At 47.0% G+C, this 12673-nt stretch overlaps 2 protein-coding genes across 4 annotated transcripts in view; one reads left to right on the forward strand and one right to left on the reverse strand.

Moving 5' to 3' along the window:
• Positions 1-2228: 2228 nt before the first annotated feature.
• On the reverse strand, positions 2229-4265 carry NDUFB3 (NADH:ubiquinone oxidoreductase subunit B3). The gene is made up of 3 exons (XM_071747937.1): positions 4145-4265; positions 3366-3507; positions 2229-2505 (listed from the first exon to the last, which is right to left on the reverse strand). The coding sequence occupies exons 2-3, from the start codon at positions 3503-3505 to the stop codon at positions 2352-2354; spliced, it is 294 nt and encodes a 97-aa protein (XP_071604038.1). The 5' UTR covers positions 3506-3507; positions 4145-4265; the 3' UTR covers positions 2229-2351.
• Positions 4266-4496: 231 nt separating this feature from the next.
• HYCC2 (hyccin PI4KA lipid kinase complex subunit 2) overlaps positions 4497-12673 on the forward strand; it is a 43520-nt gene continuing 35343 nt past the window's right edge. For 2 of the 3 annotated variants that reach the window (XM_071747913.1, XM_071747915.1), the window contains exon 1: positions 4646-4770. The gene's annotated coding sequence lies outside the window, so the exon portion shown is untranslated. Of the gene's footprint in view, positions 4771-4958; positions 5000-12673 lie in introns of all 3 variants that reach the window. The other variant, XM_071747914.1, reaches the window with a different exon arrangement.

Consider the following 12673-nt stretch of genomic DNA (forward strand, 5'->3'; position numbering starts at 1 on the left):
GCGGAGGCCTCGAGGAGGAGGAGGCCCTGAGGTGGAGGAGGAGGAGGCCCCGAGGTGGAGGTGGAGGAGGAGGCTTCGAGGTGGAGGAGGAGGTCCCGAGGTGAAGGAGGCCCCCCTGGTCAGGAATGACTTTACTGTTTTGGCTTCTCCCCCACGTACCAGTGTGAAAGTTTATGCCAGTGATGCAGAAAACAACCCCACCCCGATAGATAAATGAGAAGCATCTCCCCAGGTAAGCAGAAAGGGCTCTTTGGGCTGCTGGATGGAGGTGAGAGTGTTACCCACCTGTCCTGCAGAGCCACGGAGTGAGGGCAGCTCTGGTCTTTCAGAGGTCAGGATGCAGGAAGGGTTTGCTGGCTGTGGCACTGCAGTCACGGGGGTTCCTCACCAGCAGGTGCCACTGCTGCTTGTGACCTTGGTGTTTGCACTGGTGAAAAGGCTGCTTGAGTGTGAGGCAGCTGTTGCTGTGGTTACAGTGAAGACAGATTTTGGCACGTTATTTTAATGTGTAGGAAATACTCCAGGCAGGCAGGATTAGCATTAGAATGGCTGTGAAATGAAAAATCTCTGTGTAGTGTCTGTGCAGTAAGACGGGATATAATATGGTGAATCTTGCACTTAAGGGATGTGCCACTACTGTAATGCCAGCACTGTTGATTTGCTCTTTGAACAAGCATCTAAAATTCAGTAAACTTGAGCAGTTTTGTCTTTGACCCAGATAAAAAACCAAGCAGTGAATACCAGCCTTTAAACTGTGCATCCCTGTGGCACTGCCCAAGGGATATGACAGAAATATTTTGTGCAACAGACTTTTGGTTATTTGTTTGGGTTTGTTTGGTTTTTTTTTTCCAGGGAATTATGCAACTGTACAGGGATGCCTTAGAAAGAATTGGGGAAGAAAAGCTCAGTAAAACAAATGTTTGCCCTGTGAAGTGCCTTGGGCAATGTCAGAGGGATGACATTCAGTGAGCAGCACAGCTGCACTGCACAGGAACAGATGTTGGTTACTGTTTAAAAATAGAGCTGCATTATCATCTCACCCTGAAAGGCTGCAGGTGAAAATATGTGTATTTAGAAAAGAGATTTCAGCCACGCCATGGCAGGGCCTCAGGTGGCATGATGGAATTAGTTTCTTTGCCATGGCAGCACACAAATGTCTGGTGGCAGTTACAGTTCCTCACTTGTTAGGCCAGTTTTGCTTTTATCTGTTGTTTGGGTTGAAAAAATGATGGTGTTGGCCTCCTTGGCACAGTGAAAGCTACAGTGGGCACTCAGCCAGCTCTGGGCCCTGGAGCTGTAGAGGACACACTGCCAAGAGGCCCTTTTCTGTGTGCTCCTCACTCCAGGCATTCCTAAAACACAGAAACTGTTGGATAATCTAAGGAAAAAAAATGGGAAATTTTACACAAAGAGGTGTAAAGGCTGCACGACTCCAAATTTACAACTTAATGCCAACCAGGTCAAAGAAGAAGTTGTTCTTTCTCTTTTTTCATGTTAAATATATTGGAAGTGAAAATATTGGAAATATGTTTCATGTTAAATATATTGGAAGTGAAAATATTGGAAATATTTTTCATGTTAAATATATTGGAAGTCAAAATAATGGAAATGTTTTTCATGTTAAATATATTGGAAGTGAAAATATTGGAAATGTTTTTCACATTAAATATGTTGGGAGTCATATTAGGATGAGGTACAGTTGTTGCTGAACCACTTGTGCTTAGGAAATGTGGCAGCAATGTAGCTTTTAATTTCTGGATGTCAAGCAGGAGGTTATTTTGGTGCTCACTGCCTGCCAAATTCATTAACCCTTTAACAGGGTGAAGCATAAGCTTTGCTGGTTTATTATACCTTGGAGCAGTTTTGGGTTTGTTTTTTTTTTAACTTTCAGTTAATTGTTTTTATTTAAAGACAACAGAGTGAATCATAACAAATTATACTTTTAAGAAATGACAAATCACTCATTACCATTTAATAGCAAATAATAGCTATTAGACCTGTAATTAATACAGTGCAATTCCTCTATTAAAAGCACACTGTTTCTCTCTTGGGTTTAACAGAATGTTGTCAGGGCTTGAAAGAGGTTGGCTCTTCCTTTCCCCAGCTCTTTACAGCAAACTTGAGGTGTATTTTTATTTTTTTTTTCCTCCCCAGTTTGATCTCAGGTAAGTTACCCTGTCTGTGGTTTTTCATCCTTCCACAATAGGTGTAATAAAATCAGAGAAAGCTTGTTTTGCCTGGGATGGATACTTTAATATGTTTATTTATACATACTTTAATATCTATATATTTGAAGTACAGAGTGAGCAGGAGGTTTCAGCTCAGGCACCAGGCAGCTGCCCTGTCTGACTTCAGTGGTGGCCTCCTTCCTTTGGAGGGAACAGAGCATATTCAATGCCAAGAGCTACCACAAAAGCTGCAAATCCCCACTTGAATCCTCGCCCCACAATTTCTGTTAAGGTGACGGGTTTTGCAAAGCCACCCATAAATCTCCAGGCTTCATTACTAGAAAAAAAAAAAATAATAATAAACCACAGTCAGTGGAGGCACTGTGACAGACATCAGCAGGAACATCTTTCTGGTGCAAAAAAGCCCAGGAAGGTAACTTCAGCACATCAAAACTCACTGACTTGCTGCTTGCATTTCCCCTCTGTTAAGGAAGATGGGCAAGATTTGGGCAAGATTTTCCAGTTTCAGGCTCAAAGCATAAAGGGAGGGAAAAAGACTTGAATCCCAGACCCCTCCAGAGGTTACAGCATGGACCAGCCTCCCCTTCTGTGGACTGCAAGCAGTGTTTGATTTGATTTTTTTTTTTTACCTTTGCTTCAGAAAAATGTGTTCTCTTTTCTCTGAAGGCTCCTGCAGTAGTTTGCTGACCCAGCTTTGCCCTGACAGAAAAACTGCACTGCACAAGACATTTAGTGTTTTTATTCCCCAAGATGAAGTGCATTCCCTCATTTATGATGTGGGAGGAAGATGTTATTCCCTGTTTTACCTATGTTGAGGGATCCAGAATTGCTTTAGCTAAAACAGAAAGTATTTGTTGTAGAGTGGGACAGCTTCTGAGGTAAAAATCTCCTCTTCCATCCTGTCCCCCACTGCTCAGCCAAAGGACAGGCACAGCTGGATGGATCCAAGGCCACCCTGCAGCGTGTTCCTGATTTCCAGCTCAAACCAGAACATCAGTGCAGGTCCCACCAGCTCCAGCCAGCCCTGAGCACAGAGCCTCTGTGCTGCCCTGACAAAGCCCTCAGCTCACTCCTCACCACTCCAGGTGCATTTCTCCCCAAAACCAGCCTGTCCTGCGAGGAGCAGCTCCAGGGAACCCCCAGGGTGGTGCCTCGGGGTGAGGCCCCTGCACTCACCGGGCCCAGGGATCCCTCAGGCCCCGTTTTGCCAGCCTCTTCTGGACGTCCTCCAGGGGGGTGCCCTCCACCTTCCAGATCCTGTAGTCGGGCAGTGTCATTTTCCCGTGCCCATGCCCGTGCTCATCTCCGTGCCCCATCCCTGCAAGGCAAGACGGGAGATTCTGATTCCCTGCGGGGCCCTTCACGAGGCTGGGAAATGCTTTTTTTGGAGAGAAGGGTGGGAACGCAGAGATTCTCCCTAAACCCGGGGCCGGAGGTGAAAGTTGCGGCGAGATCACCACGGGCTGGAGCAAAACGACTCCGGCTTTGAAACCTCTGGTTTCCCAGAGCCCCCGAGGGTCCTGTGAGCGGCTCCTGCCCCGAGGCCCCCCTGGGAGCACCGAGCGGCTCCGGGCTCCCGCGTTGCCAGGGGAACCGAGAGGAACGGCAGCGGCGCCCGGCACCTCGCTCCGCATCCCGGCGCTGTGGGGCTCCCGCCAAGGGCGCCTGAAGAACGCTCCGGAAAGCTCCCTGGACACCCATCCCTCTCTGCTGCCAGCGTTCAGCTGCCCGCCGCGGGAGGGGTTTGCGCACACCGGCAAGAAGAGGGCAGAACAACCGGGCGAGGCCCGGGCCCGCTAGCCCGGTGGTGCCCGGTTAACGAGCCGCAGCGGCTGCGCGGGGCCGCTCAGTCACGGGGACGCATCCCGGGGCAGCAGAGGCCGCCGCCCCCCCTCTCCTGCCCGCACACAGACCCTCCCGGGGCGGGCAGGGGCTCTCCCGGGGGCCGCCGGTACCTGCCCGCTGCCCGACCGACCCTCCTGCAGGACGCGGCCGCCACCCGGAACCGGAAGTGAGCGCCAGGAGCCGCCGGTAGCGCAGACAGACACAAAGGTTCCGGGCGCGTTGCGTTCCGTCCCGTCAGGCTGGTGTCAGCGGTCGGGTGAGGAGCAGGGTCAGGCGGCAGCCCCGGGGACAGAGGGAGCAGCGGTGCCGCCCCTCGCTGCCGGAGGAGCCGAGCGGGGATTAGGTGGGGGGAGACGGGTTGGGTGAGGAAGGTGGAGGCGGCCAATCAGTGCGGGGCTTGTTGGGGGCGGGAGCGGCCCAATGGGCGGGCGGGTTGTTGATCCGCAGGGTTGGCAGTGGCTGGAGGTGGCGGCGGAGGAGAGGAGAGGAGAGGGTGAGGGGGCGGCGGGAAGAGGAGTCGGTACCGGAGGTCGCAGGGCGGTGGTGGCGGGCGGGGCCCGGTTCGGTTCGGTCGGGTTCGGTCCGGCAGCGCGGGTCCCGCCGCTCGGCTCTGTCGGGGCTCGGGGGCCCCTGTGGGGGGGCAGAGCCGCGCTCTCCTTCCCCCTCTCCTCTGTCTCCTCATCGCCATCGCCGCTCGGTACCCCCTGCCCCGAACCCGGCGGGTCCAAACCCTGAGGTAAACCCGGGCCGGCCCGGCTGAGGGGAGCGGCGGAACCGGCGGGTGGGCCCGGGGCAGTGCCCGCTGCCCGCCCTCGGGGGTCACCTCCTGAGGGACCGGGACCGGGACCGGGAGCAGCGTTGGGGTTGGGTCGGGGTGGTTTTGGTGGATTTGCCCTCAAAGAGCTTCCCTGTTTTGTGTCTTAGGGGAAGCGGGCAAGGTCCGGAGGTGCTGGAGGTGCAGTGAGGTGAGGGAGAGGGAAAAGGGAAGGAAAGGGAAGGGAGGGATCCCCTGGAGGGAGGGGAGCTCAGGAGCTGGGCCCTCTGCATCCTCTGCTCTGTCAGCACCACACCGGGGTTGCCTTCCGACCTCGAGAAGTCGTTGGTATTTTGTTTTTATTTTCTCCTTTAATGTTCCTCGAGGTTGAGGCCGCGGTCCCCGTGGTTTGGAAGGGAACAGGTGGAAGTGAAGTGCTCACCCACCGAGTTCTAGCGCCTGGAATCATCCCCCGATGGGCAGGGGGAGTGCAGCAGGAGCCTTTCTGCTGCCCTCATAAGGAGGGGAACCGGCACTGATTTAGAGCATGATGCTGTAGCAGAATTTTTGGGCAGGCTGTGGTAGCCTTTTTTAAAAAATATCCTGACGCTTCTGGGGTTTCAGGGTGTTGGTTTTTTGCCGGGGATACTGGGAGTGCAGGAGGAGAGCTGCAGGAGGAACGCCATTGCCATGTTATTAACAGGGACACTGCTCCAAACAGAGTGCCATCTGTTTAATCCTGAGTGCCTCTGGCTGCTCTCTTTAATCCAGAGTGCCTCTGGCTGCTTTCAGGGGGGTGTTTTTCCTGCACAGATGAAGTCTGCAAGGTTCAGAGCAGCCTCTTTGTGGCTGCAGTGTGGGGATGAGAGGAGACACATTTGTGATTGTCTGTGGGGTGGAAGTGCCAGGGAGCTCTTAGTTCCTGATATACCTCTTAATTCCTGATATACCTCTTAATTCCTGATATACCTCTTAATTCCTGATATACCTGGGAGTTGAGGCTCTGCCTTGCAGAGAATGGAGCTGTGTCAGGTACCTGGGAAGTATTTTTTGTTTCTTACTGTGGCTGGGAGGTGTTCAAAGTCTGACCTTGCTGAGGAATGTTGATATTTTCCTCAGGAAAATATTGTTGAGTGGCCCAGGGATGCCTTAGAGACCTTGGTTTTGTTTTCTTTTTTTTTTAAAGGAAAATTACAAAATCCTTGCTTTGTTTATGCTTTTTGTTTTGTTTATTATTTCTCTTGGTGGTGCTTGGGAGAGTATTTATGCATGGAGCTGTGCTTTTCTGGCATCACTGAGCCCATCAACATAAAAGTCCTGTCCACAGAACATTCACCCTGTCTGACCTGGGGGGGTTGGACAGAGTCACAGCAGAAGATTGCACTTGCATTGTTGCTTTCAAGGATTAACAGGGTTTTGGAGAGCTGCTTCCCCCCACCCAGCTTTTTTTTTGACAGGAAAACCTGTGTGCAGCTGATAGATTCACTCTGCAATGGGGCTGCTTAATCTTTTGCTTCCTAAATTTCCTTTTCTTTCAAAATAAGACTGCAGAGACTGAGGGATGTGATGCTTTGGGAGTAGAGGGAGCTTTCTGAAGCTGTATTTTCACCAAATGAGTGTGTCTGCAGCATTTCAGGGGGTTTACAGCCTTGCTACAACCTGTGTTTGAGAAGGAAACTTCACCATAGTTACAGTGTCAGTCTGAGGAAATGAAAAGTATCCACAAGGAAGGAACTAACATAAATAAATTTTCATCTTGTGTAAAGAAAAAGTAAAAATCTGAGTGTCCTTTAGTCAGGGAAGGTCATTGTGACTCCATGTACAAATAATCAGTACTCTCTGTGGCTTGTTCACTTCCTTTTTTAATAATATTCGTGGCCATGGTGGTTACTGAGCAGATGAAGTGTTCTGTGCTGCAGCTCTGTTACCATGCATCCAGCCATGCCAGTTATGATTTGCTGGGATCCCTGCTTCTGTTGCTGGGGTGGTTTTTAGCTCAGTATCTTAATGCATGTTTGTACTACTTAAATACTACATCTTTCTTTCCTGAAATTGCAGGTTACTTTCTCCAGCTTGGTGTTAGTACTCATTTGCAAGTCACAGGAAGCCTTTTTGTCATTTGAATAAAATGGTCAGTCCTGCTTTCATTGCCATGCTGGTGGAAGAGATCTTTCTTTAGTCCACCTTGGTTTCTGTGGATGTTTTGTTAAAAAAAAAAAACAAAAACAACAAACCACAACAAACTACTAGAGGTGGGGAAAAAAATTGATCTTTTTGGGCCACCTTCAATAGCTGAATGTTCTATGGACAGCATCACAGTCTCAGCCCAGAGCCCTGGGATCCTGGTAGGTCACAGATCCATTTTTTCCAGCCCTGGTTGTCCCCAGAGCTAAGGAGTATTTGAGAGCAGGTGTTGCTTTGTTGCTCTTTTCCTGGGCAGGCAGATAAGGTTACTCCTTGGGTCAGCTCTCACTGTGTCTCTGTGGGGATGGGGGGTTTTTTATGGATTTTTATTCCATTGATGTACTTAATCTGTAAAAGTCACTGAGCCCACGTGTGTTTTTTGCATCCAGGGTGTTTTCTGGCACAATAAGCTCCATAGTTGGTGTGTTGTGTGAGGAGGTGCTTCCTCTGCTCTGTTTTGAGCCTGTTACCTGAGAGCTTCATGTGATACTCCCTGTTCCGTCTGGGGAGAGGCAGGAGGGTTTGGCTCTCTCCCAAGCAGTTTGATACAAGCTGAGAATCTTTAAAGGTCCAGGGTAACACATTCACTGCAATGCTTGTCTGGGCAGGAAAATAGTTGGAGATTCCTTTGCTTTTCCTTATGTTAAGGTATAAAGTGGTATCAGGAAAAGCTGCCCCCTGGTGAAGGACACCTGTGCCCCAGGAATGCTCACTGAGGAACAGGGCTCTTTTCAGGGGGAATTGAGCTGAGCAGAGGCAGGCACCAGGCTGCAGCTTGCCTGCCTGCTCCAGTCAGTTGTCAGCACCTCCGTGTGGAGTGGTTGTGGGAAGGAATTCCTGCCTTCCTCAGTGCTGCCTTCCTCAGTGCTGCCTTCCTCAGTGCTGCCTTCCTCAGTGCTGCCTTCCTCAGTGCTGCCTTCCTCAGTGCTGCCTTCCTCAGTGCTGCCTTCCTCAGTGCTGCCTTCCTCAGTGCTGCCTTCCTCAGTGCTGCCTTCCTCAGTGCTGCCTTCCTCAGTGCTGCCTTCCTCAGTGCTGCCTTCCTCAGTGCTGCCTTCCTCAGTGCTGCCTTCCTCAGTGCTGCCTTCCTCAGTGCTTCACTTGCAGTTGTTTGCTTGTAGCAGATGAAATCTCATGCAGTGCTGTGTTCAAGGAAGCATTAACTCCTGAGTGGTGTAAATTGTTCAGACATTTCCTGTAGGCTGTGAATGTGGCTGTAACATAGAGGGGATGTCTGGGGGAAAGATTTGCACTGCCAGGTATTATCCAAATTATCTGGTGTTTTTTTTTTTCTCTGAACCTTTATTTTTTGTCATCGTCTTTGACAGAAGTAGAGGTGCTCAAAAAGCAGAATTCAAGGATGGTTGAGGTTGGAAGGGAGAGCTCTCTGGCAATCCTGGAGCTTAACCCCCTTGTTCAAAGTAGGAAACCTGAGGCACATTCCTGGGGAAATTGCCCAGTTGGATTTGGGATATCTCCACCAGCTCTATGGGTAACTCGTTCCAGTGTCTAAACGACCTTGTGCTAAATAAGTTTGTTGTGGTTTGATTTTTTTTTTTTTCTTACATTTAAGTGGAATTTCTTAAGTTTCAGTGTGTCCAGATAGGTGCAGAGTTTTTTTTTTTGAGATTAAAAAAGCATTCTGTGCTTGTGCTTGTATCTCCAAGTGCAGGCAATATAGCAGGCTGGTTGAATTTTTCTCTCTGCTTCTTTGCTTGGATAATTCATGCTTCTAATAACGAGACAAATAATTCAAACTGTCTTTTTTTATTTGTTTGGTTTTTGATTTTAGTTTCTAAACTTGCACTACAAGGTGGAGAGAGGCATTTCTGATTAAAGAAAATAGTAAAACCCTACTGTAAACCCAAATCCTTTACTGTCAGCACTACCACAGAGAAGAGAACCTTCATGAAAACCTTGATCAGGAGCTGGGTGAAATAACACACACCTGGCAGACTGTTCCCACATATGCTGCAGATTAACAATAACAGTAGAAGCTTTGCATTGTAATGAATATTGCTGTATGGCCATTAGAAATTCTCCTCTTAGTGTTACATTTTCCCATCAAATATAATCACTGTGGGCACAGGCTGTTTATATTCTGTTTTCTTTAGAGCCAAAGAAGATGATGTGCTACAGATGCTTGTTGTCTGACTTTCCTGCTCATTTTCAATGTTTTTAAGAATAATAAGTAACGTGGTCATGGAAGATATTTGTTTAACAAACCATGTAGCTCCTTTCAAACTAATCTGCATATTTTAATTTAATGCCACTGGAGAGTAATTTGAATCTTGCACCCTGAAGGCTGAGGTCCACAGCAGTGTTACTCTGTCACCATGAGAGATCCTTTTCTTCTGAAATCCAGTTCTTCCCATGCTGTGGGTTCTGTTTGAAAACATTCAGTCACTTGTGGTTATCTTCTTCAACAGATATTTTATTAGCAATCACAATTCTTACTGTGCTTTTTTATTTTACTTATTTTGGGGTTCTTCAGAGAACTGAAGTGGCTGGGCCTTCTGTACTGGTGTCTGCATTATGTAAGGTTTGTGAGTTCTTTAAATAGTTACACATTACTGTTCATTGTGTTGAAGTGAAATGTATGACATGGACATCTGGGCAGGCTGCATGACTCTGGGTTGCTGATTCATACAGGCCCATGCTGCTACTTCTGGGATTTTTGGTCTTTTTCCTCTTTCCATCCTCTGTGTTTAGTCGTTTGTGAACTTGAAAATGGAATTTTATTTAGTGTCTTCCTCCCTGCTTCTGCCCTGCCTTGATCCATCTTGGGGCGGGGGCAATTATTCTTCATTTATCTGGAAAGACAGTAAGAAGGTTGAGAAGAATGCTCTTATTTTTCATGGCCATTCAGCTGGGAAGATCCTGGGTTGAAAGATAATGAGGTGAAATACGTGGAAAAAATGCTTGTGTTTTTCTCCTTGGTTGCCTTTATTTCCTTTTTATTCTAATAGGTTGGCTGTTTCTGAGAGTTCTGGTGTCTGTTTCTCTTTCCACCTCCTGATCTGATTTTCTGCTTTGTCCTTTCTGTCTCCTTTAGGTGTGAGGATAGCTGGAGCTTTAGCAGAGGCTGGAGAGCAGCCCCTCTGTGTTGCTGCCTCTCTTGTGATTTGGGGCCACAAGGTAGAAAACTTCATTTAGAAAAAATACAGAAGGAGCTCATAGTAGTTGTTCCTAAGTACCCCAGAGCACCAAGATTCCTGAGACACGTGGGCAGAACTGTAGCAGATTTTGGCTTAGAAATAGCTTAAGCTTAGCTTGTCCCTGCAAATTTAAATATTTCCTACATCTGAAATCGCATTAGCTAGATTTTTTTTTTTTTTTTTAATTTTATTTTATTTTTTTAAACCTGAACTTTGTGAGGATCTGCCATGCCATGCAATGCCACCAGCTGCTTCAGGGAAGGTGGCACCCCCTTCATGGGGGTGGCTGATGAGGGAGGGGAGGGGGCATCTGTGACCTGCAGCTGAGATTGTGTTCCAGGAGGCTTCCACGGCAACTTAGTCATGGAGGGGGTGGAGTGAGCAATTTGTCAAGAGTCAGAGTCAGGCAAAAAACCTGAGTGCTCCTTTTTATTACTCTACATATGTGTATATATATTTTTAATGTGATTTTTTTTGAAAAATACGTCGTGTTTCTGCACATGGCTGTTGTCTCATGTGCTTTATGGTTGGGAACACACATGGCAGGTAAAAACAGTCATTAAAAAGGGCTTTAATATCTGCATGCAACTTTAAAAATGTCACCTCACTGAAAAATGTGGATACTCACAATCTAGAGTCCACATGAAAATTCTTCCTGCTTCTGGCACAGTGAAGTCAATGCTAGGATTTGCATTTACTTCTGTGAAACCCATCCAGGTCAGAGTGTAAATTTCCAGGCTCCTGTTGTAACCTTTTGCTTTGCCTGAAAATACACAAAATTGCCCTTCAGGAGGCAAAACTGATGGTTGTGCTTGTGCTTAGGACCCAGTCCTGATAGTGCAGCTCTGTCTTGGTGCAGCAGTAGTGTAAGAGCAGGAGGGGCTGGTAATTCCTTTTCCAGCTCTTGGTATTTTCAGAGCAGCAGTGGCACAGACAGATGATTGGTTAAAGTCCATCTACTTCAGTGAAATTACACAAGAAGTGATTGTGGAGATGGTGAAGTAATAATAATGTGCCCTTTTACATAGAAATGTGGGGTGTGCTGGTGAAGGATTTACCCAAGCTAGGGCTCCTGGTTCTCTGTAGCACTGGAGAACTTTCCACTGCTTTTTCTTTTTCTTTTATTTTTCTTTTTTTCTCTTTTTTTTTTTTCTTTTTTCTTTTATTTTCTTTTCTTTTTTATTTATTTTTTTATTTGTTAAGTAATAATAATGTGCCCTTTTACATTAAAAAAATGTGGGGTGTGCAGGTGAAGGATTTACCCAAGCTAGGGCTCCTGGTTCTCTGTAGCACTGGAGAACTTTCCACTGCTTTTTCTTTTTCTTTTATTTTTCTTTTTTTCTCTTTTTTTTTTTTCTTTTTTCTTTTATTTTCTTTTCTTTTTTATTTATTTTTTTATTTGTTAAGTAATAATAATGTGCCCTTTTACATTAAAAATGTGGGGTGTGCAGGTGAAGGATTTACCCAAGCTAGGGCTCCTGGTTCTCTGTAGCACTGGAGAACTTTCCACTGCTTTTTCTTTTTCTTTTTTTATTTTAAGATGTTCAGTCAAGCCAGAACAGCACAGAGCTGTGAGCTAAATCTGGACACACAGGAGAATGAGGGGTTGTGGGTGTGGAATGGATGAATGACCAGTTCCTATTGTGCACGGGGCTTGATTTTGGGGTTGGTTTTGTGTTGGTTTTTTTTTCAAGCTGCTTGTTCCTTGCTCTTAGGCTAGAACAGGCCTTAGGCAGAATTTGCTGAGCTTCCTGAGCTGCCTCTAGATTGTGTTAATTGTGTGTATCAAATTCTTCTTGATAATTATATAACTGCCCAATGGGGGCACCTGGTGGGCTCTCTTCAGTGTGGCCTCTGTGAAACAGTTTCAAACAGTAATATCCTTAAGTTTCTGGAATTTCTCATGCCATGCTTGTGGTAATTCCTTGGGAAAATTGCAGGAGGTGGTGCTGTCTTTGCCAAGCTTCACGGGAGCCATTCTGATAGCTTAATTCATGTTAATGAGCTGCAGCAGATTGCAGTGCACATCTCCCCATGTCAGAGCAACCAGGGCTTCATGGAAACATCTCCCAACACTTGGGTGTTACCCATGGAAATACAGAGATGGGAATCTGGAGGCTGAGCTGAATTAAAGTAGCAAGGAAACACCTAATGCTGGACTGATCTGAGGTGAGCCTTCATCAGCTGCATTTATTGATTATTTTGTCATCCTGGCAGTGTGTGCCTTCCCTGCATCCGTGGTGAACATCCCTGTGTTCCCTTCTTCCCACACACAGAAGTGAGAGTTGGGATGTTACACTCTCTTCAGCCACAGAAAAGTGCTTTTTGAGGTTTAAACCATTCAGATGGCAGCTGCATTGTGCACTCATGTTGTGTTCCAGGTGTCACTGCACAGAGCACTTTGAGTGCATGCTTGGCTTTATTACTTTTATATGGGGTGAATCCTTTCAGTTAGCTGCAGGCCTGCTGTGGGTTTTAGCATTTAATTTTTACAGTGTACATGGCAAAAGCAAAACTGCTGCACTAATTATCTTTTTAAATTGAAT

Source organism: Heliangelus exortis, chromosome 6 (genome assembly GCF_036169615.1).
Source record: "Heliangelus exortis chromosome 6, bHelExo1.hap1, whole genome shotgun sequence".
In the NCBI taxonomy this organism is placed as follows: domain Eukaryota; kingdom Metazoa; phylum Chordata; class Aves; order Apodiformes; family Trochilidae; genus Heliangelus; species Heliangelus exortis.